Genomic DNA, 21,568 nt, shown 5'->3' on the forward strand with positions numbered 1-21,568 from the left:
GATGAACATTGGCTTCCGTGGCCGAAGAAGGTGATGGCAGTTCCTCTGGAGACTCTTCATGATTTGGACCAGAAGGCACAAGCCTCATAAGATCATAATTTGCACGTGAAGATGGTGGTGGCGGAGTATATACCTTGGAAGGGGGCTCTTCAGGAGACTCTTCATGCCCAGAAGGCAAAAGCCTCATATTAAGATCATAATTTGGAAGTTCATCCAACACTTCTACAGGCGGTTGGACGAAGTGATGTAGAGGGTTTGGACCGGTAGGAACCTGCCTCTTTGATTCATAATTTGCTGGATCATCCAACACTTGTAGGGTGGTTGCACGAAGTGATGTAGAGGATTTGGACCGGTAGGAACCTGCATGCGGTTGGACGAAGTGATGTAGAGGGTTTGGACCGGTAGGAACCTGCCTCTTTGATTCATAATTTGCAGGATCATCCAACACGCTGCTAGGTTTAGCATCTGGACCGGTAGGAACCTGCCTCTTGATCCAATACTTCAAGAGTCGATGTTGCTCAGCAAGTTTGGTGGACCGTTTGTTTGGGGATCCTTGATCGCCAAAACAAGAAGAAGATAGAAAGAGAAGGCAAGTAACAAACAAGTGGGTCTTAGAAAACTCCATATTTTGATTGTTTGATGGCCATTTGAACAGCCAACTACACACCTTCTTATGGTGTTTCGATTTTTTTTATTTTTCATTTTTTGGGCTAATTAAGGGTTGCTTGACCTATAATTCAACATGATTCGCTACCCATTTAGGAACGAGATTTTCTGTTCCATTAATTTCGTGCTCTAGGATTTCAATCCCATCATGTACTTAAATGATAATTTTCAGACTATTGTTAATGTAAAACATTTAGATTCGATTTTTCATTCCAGAAGTAATTTATTTGGCATAAGAAGGATCCACTTTTCCTCCAATATTTTTTTTTCAACCAAGCATTTGTGGCTTTTTCAAATTTTTATTCGTTTTTTTTTTTTTTTTTTTTAACAAACGATATCGTTAGCAAGTTAAATTGTTAGTTGTTAGGAGGAGAGAATTGGTGAGAATGCAACCCGTATCATAGTACATAGGCATAATTGCTTGCCCCAATTGCAGTAAACCAAAAGTAAAACGTGGATATGAATCAAAGCTGATTTCCTAGTTAAATTGACACACATTGAAAGCTCTTAATTCGAAGCGGAAGGCGTAGAATCAAATCCAAAAAAAAATAACCGTGGAGGGGAAGAATGAGAAAGGACATTAAAGGTTTGTTTGGTGTTGCTATGTTTAAAAAAAAAAAAAAAAAAACTACTATGTTGTGAGAATAAATAGTTCTAAAATAAAATTGTTCAATGTTAGGTAATTTTTTTTTTAAAAGTGCTTTTAACAAAACAAAAAACAGTGTCTTGTTGCAGTCATATTTAGAATAGGAATGTGATTTTGTAAATCCTAGGGAATATGGGAAAGTATTATATATCGTAGATTACCTATTCAATGTTGTAATCCTAAAGGGAAAGATTTTACCATTTCTTTTACTATAAATAAAAGCACAATGATTTAAATCAAGCACACCTCACAATTAAATCAATCTCTCTTCTCCCTCAATATCGCCGAACCCCTCTCTTACTAGATCGTTCAATCAAATAGGCCTACAACATGTCTAAGTATTTAGAAAACTTTTATATAAATATTCAATGATGATAAAGGATATAGTATTGATGCAATATAATAGTTGCTAAAGAAAATAATGCAAAGGCAGAGATTATAATTTTGTAAAAGATGAGAAGGTATACTTATCATTTGAAAATTTCATTAAATAGGCATTGTTCACTATGCTTAAAAAAAAAAAATTAGAAGCATAATAGACCCTACTTCTACTTTTCTATGATTTTCTACTATCATTGACAATAATTTTTTTTTTTTTAGTACATCAATATTTTATACTTAGGAGAGAGAGAGTTCGACTAAGTCACACAATGGACAGCCTAATTTGGTATCGAATTCATCATCCACAAAATTCGAACATAAGACCTTTCACTTTCAAGTGAAGAGAAATATCATTAGACCGTAGTACTTAGTGGCTATTGACAATAATTTAAAAAAAAATACAAGCTTTTTTTGTTTTGTTTTACCAAACACATTTGGTTCACCAGATTTTTTAATAAGCTTTTTTTTTTTTTTTAAAGAAAGGAAAAAAAAAGACACCACAACCCTAAAGCAGCCCTAAAATGGTGAGAAATTTTTTCAATATAATGCCGAATGCTAGTTTAAGGGAATTAACAAGCAAAAGTAATGTCCCCAAACTTCAAGGGTTAACATTGATAGACCCAAACACTAAACCGTGTCTTAAGTCTTCCCAAGGCATAGAGCATTTATTGGAGGATCGCACAGCAAACCGTGAAGCCTTAAATCAATGAAGAGGAATTTGGAGTATTAGACATTGAAGTTTTGTACAATTCGATCTTTGGTCATTGAATAAAAAATTCCTAAATATCGGTCTCTGAGCTCATTATAATATGGAGCAATTTGAAAAACTTAGGGACGAAAGCTCCAATTGAACCAAAGCACATGATCAACGCTCCAAATTTCACTTTCATTTTATGATAATAAAATCAAAGGGTATAGATGTGAATATCATCCTCTAGGGATTTAATCACACACAAGATTAAATACCTAGTTGTTTTATAGGACTAACTACAAGTTTTGTTCCCTTAAATGAAGAACATTTTCTTGCAGAGAAAAGATGTATAAATACAAAACTCCCAAATTCTCCCCAAAGCTCGGATACGAGTTTGAGGCAATTTGGCAACAAAAAAAGGGTTTTATGTGGCAACTTGACACAAAATGCAGTCACATAACTTGCACATATCACAATGTAATAACAACAACAAAGTCTTATTCCACTAAGTAGAGTCGGCTATATGAATCATAGAACGTCATAACGCTTAGTTTTGTTGCACAACACAATGTAACAAATAATATAATTTATCCCCAAGTTCTAAATTAGAAAATAAAAACCAACTGAAATTTAATTGCGTTTTAATTCTCAGTTCTTACATATTCATCGACTCGTCTCAAACAAAGAAGGCTAAGCAAGACTAAGACAATGACCACATGTTTGGTCCACAATATTCATGTGCAATATGCATATAAATGATCATGAAAACATGGATAAAGACAACAGAATAAACGGAAATTAACCCCAATAAATATACACATGTAACAACTTTTAACAAAAATGAGTACCCATAAATGATACAGAAACAAAATAATATAAATTACCCCGTGTTGAACTGTTGATATGTACAGACTTTGTTATATGCTTGGTGATCGCCGTAACCAACACCTTGAAGAACTATCTCTTAGCTTTAATATGTTGCCAATGCTCCCGAAAATACAACCACCTGCAGCATACCGACGTTACCAATAATATAAACATACCTTTCAATTTTTCTAACATATCGATTTTGGCAAGTATCTCATCATCAAATCAAAGTTACAAGCCATTCTCTCGAGGTTCATGCAGTAGAATAAAATAATGAGTTTGTATTAGACACTGAACGGATAGGCGGGAGTACAAATTTGATGTCATGGATATTGAATTTATTCCGCCACGTTCTAGACCATCCATTTAAGAGGTGAAGTCTCTGCATCGTATGCATGCATGAAAAGAAAAGTGAAGAATGATACTTCTCTATAATTCTTATAATGGCACCCCATAACTAGCCACCGAACTTCTTGGATTGTGGCAGGTTGAGTTGAGAATCACCTAATTGCCATGTTAATTGACCAACTCAAATGCAATGAGGAAGTTAAAAGCATTCCATATAGCACACATAAAACTTCCATGAATGTACGTGTGTGTGTAGACCTTATAAACGTGTATCCCTTTTGATGGGGAGTCAAATCGGTACCCTGTAAACTAGGAACTTTATTTATGCATTATGTATGTACATCTGTATGCATGTTGTGTGTGTGTGAACCATGCTAAGAATAAAACAAAAGAGAGGCTCACTGCATTACGAGATCTAGCAACACCTTATGTTTTTCTAAACAGAGATCATGTAATGCTCCAATCTTACCATATTCATTCTCATTTGGAACAATGGTATACGCTATCGATGCTTCAACCCTTGGGCCATATGCACTTCACGAGCTCACTGGATAAGAAAGGCAGACAGTTAACAAATGTACAATGATGATTATACCACACATACGATGTGGATTACTCAAGATACAGATTATCCAAACAATGGGGTGTAGAAGAGAGAGAGTGCTCAACAAGTCTAACATCCCATGTGGATGAATTTATTAGTGTGCAAATGAATTGGTAAACTTCTGGCTTGAATTTGTGTCAATAACAGAGATATCCAGAATTTTCCAGTTCATCACATTCCATCTTGGATATGAATCAAACCGATTTCCCAGTAAAATTGACACACATTGAAGACTCTTCAAAACGGAAGGCGAAAAATTGAATCCGAAAAAAAAGGGGGAAGGAGAAGAATGAAAAGGACAATAAAAAGGTGAGAAAAAAATTTCAATATAATGCAGAATGCTAGTTTAAGAGAATTAACAAGCAAAAGTTATATCACTAAATTCAAGGGTTAAAATTGATAGACCCAAATACTAAGCCTTGTACTAAGTTTTCTTAAGGCATAGGACGTTAACTGGAGGATCATACAACAAATTGTGAAGCCCTAGATTGGATACATAGCCAGCCTGCCCAGGTTTTTAAGCCACATTTGAGCCAAGAATATCGTGCAAAATGTGAAGCCCTAAATCAGTTGCACAATAAGAATGTCCCAGATTTCTTAAGGCATGGGGCATTAAATGGCATGAAACCGTTCCTTTTGCTAGGCTAATTTAAGAATCAAAATTGACCTCGTATGGCAAAGCATGATAAAGCTAGGAAGTCAAAGTTCTCTCTTTTTTCTCTGCATGGTGATTGCATTTGCAAAAGGCCATTAACAACTACATGTGCGCAAATGGGCAAAAATTAGAAAGTTAATGCACAAGTCAGGAGTTTGTGCATCATTTCATGTGTAATACATCAAAACCTAACTTTGTTTGGATAGTAAGAAGCATTCCGAATGCAAGTGGATGAACTCATTCATTATGTGATTAGAATAAGATTTTCTTTGATAATAAGAACGTTATCAGAAAAAAATACACAAAGAAGAGGCCTTCCCAAATGTTAAAAGACAAGCAAAAAGAAAGGTGCATCATCTTTCAAATAAAAGTAAAAGTGTATAGTGAAGAAAAATGCTCCTAGGAGGCTAAAAGATACAAATTCAAAGGCATTTTTAATGGTTCTAAACTTTCTGTTATGACAACGGCTATATCACCTAATATAAATGATTTTATATCCGTACTCACACCAAAAAAATGAATTCAAAAACCTATCATGGTATCAGAACACCACTATCAATCACATGGTTAAAAGATACTTCAGAAAACCTTAGAGATCAGCCGCACGGATCTTCTAGGAAGGACTTTCCTAGTAATATGCTTCCTACTTGTTAAATTCTTTGCATCCGGATTACCATAGCCACTTTGAAGTTCACCTTCTATATGTTTCCTCTTTCTGGAAAGTTCTTCATTAGATTCCAAATTATCGTAACAGAAACTGTTCTTCTCAACTGAACTGGTTAACTGTGAGCATCTGCAAGGTGGGACAAGGTATAGAAGATAAGACAATTGCATATTATAATCAACAAGAACTTTTGGTTTAAAGAGAGCTTACTCTGGACTATCCCTCCCATTTGTGATGTTGTTCCTCTCCTGAAAACGGTAGTATGTTATTCCAAATCTATAACGTGACTGAAATTTATAAGCACAAAACAAACCCGTATACATTCATCCATGTTCATGCAAGCAAACACCTACACTAGAATACAAGGAGCAGAAATAAGACTTTGATGTTTAATCTTTGGAAGAAATTATTTTAATCATCAAAACCATGGTTACCAAATGATTTTGTTTTCCACGTGTGCATTATGCAGAAGCAATATATTTATATAGAACAAAAAGAGGATATGCAAGAGATAAAACAAACTTTGGATTCTTAGAAATTTTATTAACTGTTCACGTCAAATAAAACTGAACAGAGAGTTAGATTGACAATCAACAACCAAATTGTTGTAATTTAAGTAAATTTCTCTACAGTTGAAAAGAAAAAACTAATAACACAGAGGATTGCAAATTAATATTAAAAACCAGCAAAATATGGAAAATGCTGGCATTTCATGATATTCAATTAGTCATAAAGAAAAAGACATCAATATATGGCAGAACAAAACCATACATGCAGTCCATTGCCATCATCAGATACAAAATACAAATAACAAATCTTGAATAAACATTCAATTTGTTCCTCACAGTAGGAAAAAAATTGCAGTAAAACAGCAGAGGGCATGAAATAAATAAAATCTGTTGTTTAAATAGAAATCTTGAAGAGGTAATAACTTTATGTGCCATCCAAACACAAAGAATCTCCAACCACAACATACTCTTTTATCAGTTAAGTTAAAGCATAAGGATACTATCTTTTCTTTTTTACCCTCAACACAATATTCAATTTGAAGTATAGGGGTCCAGTATATACATACAACTTTATAATCTACTGTAGCTTATCTTGAACTTCACCATGATGTGAGAATTTTGAAAACAAAGAACAAATAAAACGAAAACAACAGTAAAGTACATAAACATCTAAAAAGAATCACAAACATTTTACTACAACATCAATGATAAAACAAAATGTAGAAGTCTAAGGTATCAATAAATATGACAATGCATTATTTTTTCAGTACACCCGCAATCATGTGACAGATAGTGGAAACAGGACCATACCCACGCTTCAGCAGATTTTGGCACATAGTTCCCCAGCAGATCAGGAACCTGCTCACATGAGCTGACTATTCCAAGTTCTGTTTCTAAATTGTCCTTTTGTACAAACAGACCCACCAATCCTCCATTTCCACAAGGTGAACATGATATGTCTTTGGAGCAACTCACAACCTCTGATGACTGCATCTCTATAGAAGCAACAGCTGAGTATCGAGGATATACCACACTAAGGTTGACAGGGCTATAATCATTCTGCAGGATTGGATTCAGACAATTATTGAGGTTTGAATTTTGATGCTCCATTATGACAGGACTTAATTGAACTTTTGATAACGAGTTGACAGCAGGAGCACGGATGGACTTCTGGAAATTATTAGGGACATTTGAATCAAGCTTGATTAAAGAGCCATCTTTAGCAAAGGAATGAGCACCAGAAATTATCTGCTTCTGTGGAACCGAGTCAAGTTTAGATGAGACAAGTGCTTGATCTTCCACTAAATGCTCTGACACGTCTGCAGCCATGTTGCACGATCTTACTGCTGAGGTTACTGAAGTTTCAGCTAGTTTAACAGAATAATCAAGGCCCACATTGTCACTTTTTGTCGGTTCTTTATCTTCAATGTACCCATAATTTATGTTCTGTATGAAGGAACTTCTCTTTTCTTTATCACCTTTTCCAATGCACCCAAGGTCCTCATAAAGACTCATAGACTTGTTTCTATGCACATTTTGACATGTGCAAACCTCACTTTTGAACCTCTTAGTCCACTCAGATAGGCTCGAATTGAAGTCAACATAAAGATTAATCCCCTCTTCTGACCTAACATGAAACTCAAAAGAAGAGGAAGGAACTTGTGTAGGAGTTTCCACGGAACAATCAACAGCAGTTTGAGCAGGGTATGCGCTGAAATTTATCTCCCTACTTTCAGTTTCAGGCACATTTTCCATGGTTCTATCTCTTGCCAAACCCAAAGAATCGTCAACTGCGTATTTTCTTGGGTACTCATTATGGCTAAGACCATTCCCGTTGCATTGAGCATAAAAATTCCCCCAAAGATTATACATTGGACCACCAAAACCTTCCTGTAACACATAAGAAGAATTTCCTGAGAAATCATTTAATCCTTTGAAATTCAAGACATTTATCATATAATAAAGTCCAAGCCCTAAGGCCATCTCCAGCCAAGGGCTATAGGCCACGATCGATTTTTCAAAGCAGAAATTGTTGGTTGTTTTGCTAACATTGATCGCACTCTTCTAAATAGAAGAATTGGTTTAGATATGGGTGAGAGCAGTGAGGGCTTTTGCACATTTAGCCCTAAAATTGACAAAATCAGTCTCCAACAATAGGGCTAAAGGGAATCAGGCTAAGTCTGGCCCCAGGGCAGGCAACATGGAACCCCCGGGCAGGCTAAGTTTGGCCCCATAAAGTAATAAAATATGAAGGGTATAAAATATAGCCCTGCATGGTTGGAGATGGAAAAATTTAGCCCTAAAGTAAGTAGTCTTTAAAATATTAATTTTTGGAGGGCAGAAACAAGGCCAAGGGCTACGTTTAGCCCTCCATGACTGGAGGTGGCTTAAGAGTCCAAGTTTTCCGTCATCTTTCGTATGCTTATATGAAATTTGAATAGGCTAAAATCTTTGAATGTCATCTTTTGTAAGTGTGATGTGAAAATACCGGAGCACTCCATTCATGCAGCACTCACAATTAGCTGAAACATGGACTATACAAGGAGGGACTAACAGATCCAACAATAAGCATAAAAACATGGGTACAGTTGGAAAGTGTTCCGATTTATGTCTCTTAAAAAAAAAAAAATATATATATATATAACCATGACGAGAATCCAAACGTTGCATTATTTTTCGCTTTCAGTTAACCCTGTAAACTTCATTTAACAGTTTGTAAATTCCCATTTGAAGCAAATGATTGGCCAGCTCAAGCTCCCACCTCATTAATTATCGAGAAATGGGAGCATTCCCATGAGAAATTGGAGGATATCATGAAAATGTTATAGTCCATAACGTAATATTAAATCGAATGATAGTAGGATATCATTAGCCTGAAAAATGTACCTGTAAGTAAGCAATCAGAGACATTGCCAAATCCGAATGCGATTTATTTGCAGGCAAGCCATATCTTTTGCACAATGTTTGAAGCTCTTTCCTTGAGAGGTTGTAATAAAAATCCTCATTCCCGTTGTTCGCCATCAATCTACATCAGAAAAATGTAAGAACAAGGATCTCGTTTAAGGGCACATCATTAGGGTTTCAATCAATTCCAGATTGTTGAGTAGTCCTACCAAAAATGAGTACAAAAACTAAAATGAAGACATCAAACTCGAAACAAGGACGAAAAATCGATAAAATTAACGAAACATCCGCACTAATTGCGCCACTTCCTACATGCTGAAATCGAAAAACTTCGGAAGAAGAAAGCTCTAAAATTTTAACCCTATTTGTGCTTTTGTAATGCTAATTAACCCAAATGCAACTCTAATTAGCAAAATTAAGCCCTAATTTGAACATAAACTAACAAAATTTGAATCCCTTACAGAAGATTAGCCCCTCTGTAGCTCCTTTTCAGCTCCGTCACTTTAACTTCCTGGTGATTCTGTAAACAACCGTTTCAGAGCAACCACTGTAAATCAGAGGCCTGCAACTCTAGATATGTTTTTGGCACCACAAACAGAGCATAGCAAGTGATTTAGTTTTCACCAGCAAAGATTTTCTTCCGCTTCAGATCGAGCTCCTCCCGCCCTCTCTGACTCTCTCTCTCTCTCTCTCTCTCTCTCTCTCTCTGACTCTCCCTCTCTGGATGCACCTTTTGTTTGAAAAAAAGGTTCACCTGACCCACTCTCTGTCTTATTCTCTTTCTCCCGCGCCTCAAGCTGGAAAATTTCGCTCTATTGAACTTCGGTCAATGTTTGGTTTTGTCCTGGGAAATTACAATTAAGCCACTGTTTATCCTTTCAAAAAGAATAATATTTGACTACTCAAAAATGAGTAGGGACTCTTACTCAAAATTTCTCAAAATTATTTATTGTCAATTTACAGAATTTCGTGTTTATAATCATAACCGTTCATATTATAAATTACCATATAAAGATCGCATCTGCAAAAAATCAATTAAAATTAAGGTCGTTTAGTTATCAAACTATTTAAAAATAAATGATAAATATTAGTAAAAGCATTACGAACCGTTTATGTATTTACTAAAATAGATGGATTAAACGACCTTAGTTTTAATTTATTTTTTGCAGAGATAATCTTTACAGTGTGATTCATAGTATGAACGGTTTTGATCATAAGCACAAAGTTCTGTAATTAAAATATTATGAATTTTGAGTAGGAGTTTCTTCATCTTTAAGTAGCAAAGTATTGTTTTTTTAAAAATTGTAGAAATAATTCTTTAACTTTAATGCAGTCAGAGCGGTGATCCTTCAACTAAAAATTCATGGTCATTGTTCTCTTAATTCATCAAAATGCAGAGTTATAGTCCTTTTCGTTAACTCAGTTAGAATTCTGTCAAAATAAGTCATGTTGGATTGGAAAGACCATTGCTACAATTGGATTAAAGTTGAGGGATCATTGTTCCAATTTGGCTAAAGTCAAGATTTTAAAAGACGTTAAGCGCTAGTTGAGTAGCGAGCTGGGGCCTAGGCCCTAGGCCAACGAGGCATATTTAAGTAAATATATTATATTTCATGTAAATAAGTGTCTGTTTATACTTAAAATATATATAATTTCATCATAAACTATACAATAGAATGATATATATATTATGAAGTATTGGAACATAATGAAAATATAGAAAACAAGTAGGAACTCCTACTCAAAATTTGGCTACTTAAAGATAAGTAGGAACTCCTACTCAAAATTTCTCAAAATTGTTCGTTATCAATGTTTAGAATCAGAATCGTTCATATTATAAATCACTTTTTAAAGATCACCTCTGCAAAAAAAAAAAATCAATTAAAACTAAGGTCTTTTAGTTATCAAACTATTTAAAAACAAATAAACGGTATTGGTAAAAGCATTGCAAACCGTTTATATATTTGCTACAATAAATTGACTAAATGACCTTAGTTTTAATTTATTTTTTACAGAGATGATCTTTACAGTATGATTCATAGTATGAACGATTCTGATCATAAGCACAAAGTTATGTGATTAAAATATTATGAATTTTGAGTAAGAGTTTCTTTGTCTTTGAGTAGCTAAGTATTGTCCTTAAAAAAATTGTAGAAATGATTCCTTAACTTTAATGCAATTAGAGCGGTGATCCTTCAACTAAAAATTCATGGTAATTGGTCTCTTAATTTATCAAAACACATAGTTATAGTCATTTTTGTTAACTCGATCAAAATTCCGTTAAAATGAATCGTGTTGGATTGGAATTATCAATGCTACAATTGGGTTAAAGTTGATAGATCATTGCTCTAATTGGGCTAAAGTTGAGGGACTATTCCTCAAATTTGATTAAAGTTGAGGAATTATTGCTACAAATTTTCTCATATCGTTTTCCATATTTGCGTCTTTATTCAGCTTTACGTGTGTGACATGTGATTCATTTTGATCAAAATTATAACGGAATTGATGAAAATGAGCATAGCTACACGTTTTAAATAATTAAAAGATCAAATGATCCTGGAATTTTAGTTAAAAAGCTATTACTCCAATTAAATTCTCCAAATTAGTTGAGTACCACAATAAAATGACTAATCTACGCTATATTTGCCGTCGGATGAATCCAACGGTTATAATAAAATAGATGTCCCAGATTAGGCCCCCACACACAGAGTGGAATTTCGCGCCACTTTTGTCCTCCGGTGATTTTCTTACTTTTTCCTTGCCTGATTTCTCCAAGTGACGGCGGTGAAGACTGAAGAAGAAGATGCTGTGGGTAGACAAGTACCGACCCAAAACCCTAGACCAGGCAACTGTCCACCAAGACATCGCCCAAAACCTCAAGAAACTCGTGCAATTCTACCCCTCCCTTGTCGATTTCAATTCCCAATTTCTACAATTTCATAACCCTAACTTCTTCTTGTGCAGGTTGCAGAGCAGGATTGCTTCCATTTGCTTTTTTATGGCCCTTCCGGCTCCGGCAAGAAAACCCTCATCATCGCCCTCCTCCGTCAGGTTTTCGGTCCCAGCGCCGATAAGGTCCCAATTTTCTCATACATTTTCCCGTTTATTTGTTTTGACCATTTGGGATTCAAATTATTGATCTTTTTCTTTTGGGTCTTCTTTCCACCTTTATATTGTTTGTTTTGGTATAAAATGGATTACAGAGCTATAACGAAACGAATTAGATGAAAAAAAAATGCTTAGCTCTTAAACATGCAAGGATGGATTCCTCCTTACAAGTCAATCAAAATCCGAAAAGTTTGCATCTTTTTTATCTTTGCGGTTCCAGTAATGAGCAGTTCGTCTGTATAATCCAACACTACGGTTTGCTTGTAAGGAGTGGAATAGCTTCTTACATGTAAGGAGTCAATAGTTGATAAAGTACCCCACTTAAAGTTGTATCATATACATAAATCTATCACCATAATTAAACGGGCATTTTATGGAAAAAGAATGATGTTTTCTTCTATTTGAAATTTTGTTTATTGGCGTTTGAGAAATTTTGTGATTGTGGTTGGCAGGTGAAGGTGGAAAATAGGACATGGAGAGTTGATGTAAGCTTCACCTTCTTTTGATTGATGGGAATGATCATTGTTGAAACTTCTGTAAAAATTATTACTTATCTGTCATTTAGGTGAAAAGCTGTGTTAAATTCCGGTTGCATATCTGAATGATTAATTAATTATGAATTCAAATTCGACTTTCTCCTCTTTATGATTCGTTTCTCATTTCCTTGTTCAGAAGGCATGGACTGGTGTCTCTTACCTCTATTTGTTAGCTTCTTGAAACGAAATTAGGTGCTTACTTTTATTTTTAGAGAAAAACCTCCAAAGATTGGAGCTTTAGGACATATTTTAGATCTCTTACATGATATGGCAGAAGGACACTGACATCTCCAACCTTTGTTGAGCATAGTACATTAACCAATTTATAACGCTCACCTTATTTCCAGATTTATGAAAGATTATTTTCCTTTGAACATCTCCTTGTTCAACCTAAAACTATTTTTCTATTGTTTTTTATCTCCTTATAACTGGTATTTGATTAAATCCTTCACTTGCTTCATTTGATTTTTCTTGTATTCCATTTTAACTAGAATTTTTATTTCCTATGATTTATTATACAATGTCAAGCACAAACCATATTGAACTGACTACAATGTCAAGCACAAACCATATTGAACTGAACCCCAGTGATGCAGGCTTTCAGGACAGATATATTGTCCAAGAGATAATTAAAGAAATGGCTAAAAATAGGCCCATTGACACAAAAGGGAAAAAAGGATACAAAAGTAAGTTTAACTAATATCCTATTTTTTATGAATATACACTTATCCAATGTATACGTTTGGAAGTATTTCTTTTGTACATTCACTTGAACAGTATGCAATATTTCTTTAGAATAATTCGCTTTTCATCTTTATTTTTTTTTTATTTTGTTTTCTCATCCTTTTCAGAGTTCTTTGCAATAGGCATTGAATCTTTCTCTCTCGTCCCCATTCTAAAAAACTAAGAAAACGAAGAAAATGCAGTTCGATGATCAACAAATTGGGTGTTTCTGTCTTTACGATTTGTGTCTTGAATCTACTGATAACATGTCCTCTTTGCAATGCCAGTCTTAGTGCTGAATGAAGTTGACAAGCTTTCAAGAGAAGCGCAGCATTCTCTTCGAAGAACTAAGGAGAAATATAGTGCTTATTGCCGGCTAATACTATGCTGTAACAGTTCTTCAAAGGTTACTGAAGCAATCCGGTCTCGGTGTCTAAATGAGCGAATAAATGCGCCAGCAGAAGACCAGGTTAAATTTACTGGCATACAACTTGTAGAATTTGATATCATTAAGTATGTTGACTTCCACTGTCAATGACGTATCACTTGATGATTTCATGTGGAACCTTTTGTGCCAGATTGTTAAGGTATTGGAGTTCATTGGAAAGAAGGAAGCGATGCAACTTCCTTCTGGATTCGCTGCTCGTATAGCTGAAAAATCAAATAGGAGCTTAAGTAGAGCTATATTGTCATTAGGAACTTGTCGTGTTCAACAGTTAAGTGCCAGAGTTCTAATTGGTCATCAGTTGTGTGAAGCAGTTATTTTCTTTCTATTCACCTTGCAGGAATAGCACAGGTTCTGATGGCTATGGTCTTCTGTGTACTTTTCATGTGGTTGTAGGTATCCCTTAACAAGTAACCAAGCAATACCCCCATTGGACTGGGAGGAATATGTTTCTGAAATCGCCTCTGATATAATGAAGGAGCAGAGCCCAAAAAGGTTTGGCTCTTACAATATTGACATCTATTGCAGCATTTTGACTGTAGTTTGAAATTGTTCTAGTTCAATGGTCAAATTGAACTCAAGAAAACACTGTAAAATGTGGAAAGCCATTGGCTGGCCTATTTGTCTAGTAGAGGCTGCCCCCATTAATTTTATTTTCATTCATCATATTTCTTTCACAACAACATATCCAATTGAACTTATGCAGATGTTTCATTAATTGGGTTGCTTCAAATAGCCAATTTCACACTTTTTTCGTATTTTTTTTGTTTATTAGTTATCTAAAGGAAGAAAGGAAAAAGAAAGCCACTGTGGATTGGTTCAAACGCTCTAGGTTTCTTGCTCTAATGAAAAATAAATAAAATCATTGGCAGCTCAAATAATAGCTTCTTATGCAAGATCCGTAGGAGGTCCATCATCATGTAGCATTTTCCAAATTAGGTATTGGACCTTAGAACCCTCTTTGCTACGCCATTTTAAGAGCATGCCACCTTTCATGTTCCTCATTCTAATTCTTGGATCTCCCACTGTGGATGCCCACAGATTTACGGTACACATGTCACTTATTTACTTTCCTTGTAGTGAGATTTTTATGACAAGCATTTTTGGCATCTTCTAGTAGTTGGGCTTTGGTTTATGAATGAAGATCATGGTGTAAATTCAGTGAGTTCTTGTCAGAGTTACTTTATTATTCTTTGTTGCTTGCGAATGCTATACTTTGCCTTTAAACTTTTTCTTGTATCTTACTGTACAACCTTGGATGCACTATTCTTGGAATACACTTTTGATAAACAAAATAACGTCTTCTTATCACATGCCTTACCATTTGTGATATCTTGATGCGTGTATGCATAAATCATAATCCATCTTCTCCTCCTTTGCAACATTTCATTGATGGTTAATCTGCTATTAGATGATTGTCAGTCTCATTGGCCTTTGTGGTTTCTCTTTCTGGTATTGAAGCAGAATGGAGTCCACATAGCCAGATGTGACATAATTTTTATGCATCCTGAAGTTCGTTGTCTTTGGGATTAATCTTGTAAAACATAATTCAGCCATCCAGTTCTGTGTCTAACCTCCCATGATATTTTGTCGAATTTTTCGGTCTGTCATCTAGATTATGTGAAAGAGTTGTATATTTTGAATCTAAGGTCATGATTATTAAAAAAGGCTTTTTATTCCCACCAAGGGAGATTTTGTAATTGCATGAAAATGGAGACCAGCTGGCCCTTGTTTAGTGTAATGCAATTATCTAACATGAAAGGATTTGAAAATTTAATTTTTGTTATTTTGTTAGAAGATTCTGTATTTAATTCATAATGGGATGTCTGAAGTCTGAAGTTTTTCCTTATATTTTTGTAGCTATATGCACGATTTTTGAAGCATGAATGGTGATTCCTGGCTTCTCATTCGGATCTTCTACTATTTCCTAAAGTTTTTCTGATAAAAAATTATTCTGTTTGCTTAAGGCTTTATCAGGTGCGGCAGAAGCTGTATGAGCTACTTCTAAATTGTATTCCTCTAGAGATCATCTTGAAGGTACAATTATTTTCCTTTATTATTGTTTTCTATAATTTGTTGCCCTACCTTATTTGTTTTAGGGATTATTAAGTGGTAAAAATTTTATGAGCTCATTTAATCCTACAGAATAATCATTAAGTGTGTCTTTCTTTTCGTTTCTACAGTTTTTCCTCAATTTGATTTGAAAGTTATATCTTCTGTTATCTCAGAGGCTGCTTTATGAGTTATTGAAGAAATTGGATGCAGAACTGAAGCATGAGGTCTGCCATTGGGCTGTGTATTACGTAAGTATAATCATTTTCCGTACCCTTGGTTCCAATTTGAGTTCCTTTTGCACAATGTGGTTAGATCAAGTTGTTTATATATTGACCATCTCTGCTTATTATGAGCTTGCATCTGTTGTGCTGCAAATAAACATTAGCATACCACGACCACAAAAGTTATGCTTAGCATGCTGGTGCCATCACATTGGTCTACAAGTTAATAAAGTTTTGCACATTTGGTATTTCATATAATAATGTCCTAATAGTCATTTTCCTTCATTTTTTAAAATCTTTCCCACCTGCTTTACATATTATGGTAAATGATAAAATCCCGAGAAGACAATGCAGTTAGGGTATCCATGATCTATGGTTGATTCTATTACAGGGTAGTATAATTGGTGGATTCTTCTGGTCGTCATTTGATGTTATTGTATGGTATTGGGAGCTAGGTTGTGGTTGGTTATACATACATACATATATATATATATACATACATATATATATATACATACATATATATATATATATATACATACATATATATATATACATACATATATATATATATATATCTCAGTGTTTTCGTAGCGCGCAAAATTTCCTGGTTTGTTGCGAGGTGTTCAAAATTTTCTACAACGCGTAGTTGATTCGTGGAGTTCCCAAATAGCATACGCTATTTGATCAAAGTATATGCAATTGCAATAATAATTCGGCTGTATTGTTGAATACATTATCATGGATTTGGGCATTTGGGCTTAGGCCTTCCACGGTAGTTTGAATGAGTGGGATACCTATATACAAGAATCAGGCAACCTAAGTTTAATACCGTCTAGTGTAACACTACTGCTACACTAGTGTGAGAGAGTTCAATATATTAATACTACACTCATGAGTTCAATATATTGGTATCACACTCAGTTTCCGGCCCAAATATATTGGTATCATACTGACTTTTGCTGGCCTACTGTGGAAGGCCTTAGTGAGACCAATAAAAAGGAATTATCAGGTTTATTTTTATCAACACAATGTATTATTTGTATCATAATATTTTATATTCCGCAAGGCATAGCTTAAGCCTTAATGTGTTGACGCATAAGCTTTTCGGGGAATATCTTTACATCTTATTGTCCTCTGGGGCTACACCTTTGTAATCCTGTAGAATTATCTTTACATTGCATTTCTTTTTTGTTTACAGGAACACAGGATGCGTCTTGGGCAGAAAGCTATATTTCACCTTGAAGGTACTTCTATCTCACTGGATGCAGCATGAGATTATGATAAGTAAAAACGATGAAACCATACACATTGTTATGTTGGATGCTCTGGATATATGGGTTAAAGTGTTTTCAAAATATACTTGACTGGAAAAAAAATGAAAAGTATTAGAATACCTTCACATAGTGAAAACAACACCTCATTGCATTTAAGGTTTCATCTATTTTATGTGTGCATGGTAGATATATTAGATTTGGCAGTACTGAGTAATGTTGGATGCCGGCTTTTTATAATGTGTGCGATATTGTTTTTGTATTCGTGTTTTTTTATTTTTTGTTTTGAAAAGAAAAAGGATTGGAATGACGAAATGATATTAAACCTAGAACTGAAAACCATTTACAATTAATACAAGCAGTTTATGTATTATTCATCCTTTCTTCTTCATATGTTTCATGTCCTTTCTCCCTCTTCTCACCATCTCCATTTTTCTCTCTACGAACAGGCTTTTAGTTTTCAGTACATATACCCAAACTGTTGCTAGATATTTGTTTGCTTACCAATTTAGATAGAGGCAATCTGCAAGTGAAACTACTTTACCATATTTTCCCCGTAGAGTAACTTTTGTGGCGATCAGGATTCATTTAGGTTAGTAATTACAGCTTCCCCTTTAGCATGTGCCCTTCAAGCAGTTATAACGGCATTGGTTACATGTTATATAATATCAGATTCCGTTTTCTGTTACAACTGTCAGATTCAAGGTAGTTTTGATAGATTCTAGCATCCGATGATCTCTCTCTCCCTTTCTCACACGCGTGCACATACATTTCTCTATGTTTGTGGGGGCTTGTACTCTTGAATGACACATTAGACAAAATGAAGTTGCCTATTGAACTGGCATTGCCTCTAATGGAGTTCCTCTCAATCTTATTTTGCCAGCATTCATGGCGAAGTTCATGAGCATCTATAAGGCTTTCCTCGTTGAAGCGTTTGGCTGAACACTGCACTAGCATGGTTTCCCATCGACCTGAAATGTATTTGTTCAACTTGATGGCAATGAATTGTGCACACAGTACGGTGGTTATCGTGTCAGTTGATGTTATGGATGACGTGCATTGCCAGCATCGTGTAAGATGGTTTCATTTTCTTCCTGTTTTTCTCTTTTAGTTTGTAGAATAGTTAGTTTGGCATCCTCCTATTGAGAAAAACTGTCAACTTGTTTATGCTAAATTATCGGATTGATATCCATTCTTTTTCCACTTTCGATCGGTGGGTGTTGAATCTCTCAAAAGTGGCAGCCGAGGATGGTATGGCTCAATCCCATCCCCTTACGGTGGTCTTCTTCGTTTGCTGGGGGATCTCGAAAACCAGATGTCAATGTGTTTTTTAACACAAATCCCCGTCTCCATTCACTACGGCAAGGAAGGCCAACGTTGCTGCTTGGGAGTTTCTTGCCTCTACGCCCACTCCCGGTTTGGGACCTTCTCGTTGACCAACAAGTGTTACAATTTGGGCCCCTTGTGCTTCTTTTGTGAAAGTAAATTTTGATGGATCTCTCTCGTTGCCCAACCGGGAGATGGGAGTGGCTGTCGGAATCCGTGATCATATGGGTACCGTTGTGGGTGGGCATGGCACCCGCGGGATGGTTGCTTCCCCTCTGGGAAGTGGAGGCTCGTGCTGCGGCTTTGGCAGTATCAACGGCAATTTCAAAAAAGTATACCAAGGTAATCTTTGGGTCTGATTCTGCCGAGCTTATTTAGAGTATTAACGGGCCTCGTATTTCTGCTCCCTTGACGATTTTTCCTATTTGGGCCTAAATCAGGAATCTCTCTCATCGTTTCCAGTCCTGCAAGTGGACCTCGATCCCCCGCCAAGCGAATTCCGTGGCCGACTGAGTTGCATCGCATTTTAAAATAGGAATGTGCCTGGAAGTCTGGGTGACCAGACCCCTATCCACTCTAGTTTATATCCTATCATTAGATGGTCTGCCATGTCCACATTAGGTGTTTATAATGGTTATAGGCAGGGGATCCCCTTAGTTCTGTGTTTGTTTTCCTTGGTCCCCTTCCCCTATAATCATTACGTTTTACTCAGGGCCGGCCCAGGCCCAGTGCCGGCTGGCGATTGTTAGGGGCTCAAAAAAATTGGGGCACCAAAATTATTATGGTGGTATGCTCATATATATTTTCATAAAAGGATAAATATTTAAAATTTGGAAAATTAACAAAGAAATTTAACTAGAATTAACGGTTTTTGTTGTTTGAAATTAATGAGAGGTCATGGGTTCAAAACATCATGAGTGTTTATTTACTTTACAAATTTCTTTTGAGAAATTTTATTTGAACTCATCTAACATTTTTTTACACCTAACTTACTCTTTACACCCACATAATTTTTTATTAAATTATCAATATCTCTTTAAACCCAAATTTACTACCTAAACTATCCTCACAAACCCAATTCAATATGTAAATTTATCTTAACACCAATTTGAAAAATAAAAAACCAAAATCAAAACATTCTCTCCTTCCAACAATTGCTTTCGATGGAGTCTCTGTCACCCTCTATAGTGTTGCCCTCGATAAATCTTAGGTTGCTTTGCATGACCATGTCAAACAAGATGTCCCCTCTAAACTACCCTCTTGCATTTATTGTGGCTTCTCCAACTTACTTGGTAGTGTGTGCATATATTTGAGTTAAGAGTTCATCATGTTTGTACAGAAAAGCCTCATTGAGTTTGAGTTTTATCCAACTGTTGTAACGTACTTGGTAGGCTGCAAAAACAACACTAATGAACTTAAAGATTTTTTTAATATCTTTTTTATTTATTAGTCTGCATGGATTTTATAAGAGTTATATGTAGACCACATTCAGATTCGGAAGATTGATGTATGTATAACATTAATTTGCATAATTCTTACCGGTGAAGAAAATTACGGTTCAAGAGAAACTTGAAAGATTAGCAAGACGAAGAAACACGAACTATTGTGATGTCAAAGAAAGAAGTATTAAAAAATGATGAAACAAGTACACGAATGTAAATTGAAGAACCACATTTTCTTATAACATTATGAGTTTGTGAACACCACATTAAGTTCAACCAAAAAGAAAAAAAAACTTCGATATCATGTAATTTTTAACTAATCAAGGAATTGCCCACACAAAATTTTAACCTCGTTAGTTAATTAAAAGCATGTAATTATACTGTACTTGGTTTAAAATCATTACTGAGGGTCTAATCGCAAAACTCATCTAGAGAACAAAGTGTTAATTAAATTAAAGAGATATAAGCCAATTTATTGAGTTTTTGTCACAATAGAATGTAACAGAAAAATTACGTGATGATTAGGGTTTGATTATTGGATGTGGGTTTATTAAGAAATATATTTTTTATTAATAATTTCATCATGTACTTGATGGTAATTATGCAATGGGTTAATAAAGACATTGCACATTTAAAATTTAAATTGGGTTTAGAAAAAGGTTATATGGGTTCAAATAAAATTTCCCTTTCTTTTCTTAAGAGTATAAATTTATAAAATTTGGCCAAATGATAAAAAAATTGACCATAAGTGGTGGCTTATATTGTTTAAAATTAACAAGAAGGTCTTGGTTTCGAAATTATAAGAGTTTAAATTTATGAAATTTGGCTAAATGATCAAAAAGTTTAATCATAAGCAATGGTTTTTTGTTATTTAAAATTAACTAGAGGTCTTGAGTTAGAAATGCTATGTGCATGTTTATTCGTTTCAATTTTTATGAATTTCTGTTTGGTTATTAATTTCTTTTTAATTACTATGTAGTAGTATGTGGGTTACAGTTTTTAAACACTTTCAAAGCTCAGATAAAAAGGAAAACAAAACTCATCATCTATCTACTTGTAAATCTAGGGTTTTTTTGTTCCCTTTTGCCGATACAAAATAAATTAGTTTTTCCGTATTTCTAAATTGCTAAATTGAAGTGCTTTTCTAAATATCTTTTATTAAAATTGTAAAAACAAATAAATTTCTTGCATGAAGTTAGGGCATATTTTTTAGCAGCGCCTCGGGCTTATAAAATCTCAAGACCGGCCTTAGCTTTCTGGGTTTTTACTTTCATGCTATGCGGTTGGGATTAGCTCCCTGTGCTTTTCCCTTCCGTTTTATGTGTTTCTTCTTTGGAGGTTTCCCTCCTGTTTTAATGAATATGTTTCCTCGACCAATAAAAAAAAAAGAACTTTAACGAAAAGGTCATGATACTGTTCATTTTAACGAAAAATCATATTTTTACACTAAAAAATCAATCTTGGTAGTATTCACTTTATCATTTATTTTGTCTTTATCGTTAA

The 21,568-nt window shown here is 34.9% G+C and overlaps 2 protein-coding genes across 4 annotated transcripts; one reads left to right on the forward strand and one right to left on the reverse strand.

Moving 5' to 3' along the window:
• Positions 1-2,997: 2,997 nt before the first annotated feature.
• LOC103953600 lies at positions 2,998-9,677 on the reverse strand. 3 transcript variants are annotated; one of them, XM_009365361.3, is made up of 7 exons: positions 9,397-9,676; positions 8,918-9,056; positions 6,842-7,921; positions 5,733-5,770; positions 5,554-5,651; positions 4,069-4,146; positions 2,998-3,390 (listed from the first exon to the last, which is right to left on the reverse strand). In XM_009365361.3, exons 2-6 carry the CDS (start codon positions 9,050-9,052, stop codon positions 4,136-4,138), a joined length of 1,362 nt encoding a protein of 453 aa, XP_009363636.1. In that variant the 5' UTR covers positions 9,053-9,056; positions 9,397-9,676; the 3' UTR covers positions 2,998-3,390; positions 4,069-4,135. The 3 variants fall into 3 exon arrangements, with proteins under 3 accessions (XP_009363636.1, XP_048435773.1, XP_048435774.1); XM_048579816.1 differs by having other exon boundaries at positions 5,447-5,651; positions 9,397-9,675; XM_048579817.1 differs by lacking the exons at positions 2,998-3,390; positions 4,069-4,146; positions 5,554-5,651 and having other exon boundaries at positions 5,743-5,871; positions 9,397-9,677.
• A 2,046-nt stretch (positions 9,678-11,723) lies between these two features.
• On the forward strand, positions 11,724-20,348 carry LOC103953660 (replication factor C subunit 3-like). Its single transcript, XM_048579821.1, has 13 exons — positions 11,724-11,822; positions 11,900-12,010; positions 12,496-12,526; positions 13,095-13,265; positions 13,590-13,771; positions 13,881-14,017; positions 14,144-14,242; positions 15,715-15,784; positions 15,976-16,050; positions 17,225-17,270; positions 18,181-18,369; positions 18,534-18,965; positions 19,064-20,348. The coding sequence occupies exons 1-11, from the start codon at positions 11,739-11,741 to the stop codon at positions 18,237-18,239; spliced, it is 1,065 nt and encodes a 354-aa protein (XP_048435778.1). The 5' UTR covers positions 11,724-11,738; the 3' UTR covers positions 18,240-18,369; positions 18,534-18,965; positions 19,064-20,348.
• Positions 20,349-21,568: the final 1,220 nt, after the last annotated feature.

This window comes from the organism of the source record quoted next, unplaced genomic scaffold (genome assembly GCF_019419815.1).
Source record: "Pyrus x bretschneideri cultivar Hongxiangsu unplaced genomic scaffold, Pyrus_bretschneideri_v1 Contig14, whole genome shotgun sequence".
NCBI classification, from domain to species: Eukaryota; Viridiplantae; Streptophyta; class Magnoliopsida; order Rosales; family Rosaceae; genus Pyrus; species Pyrus x bretschneideri.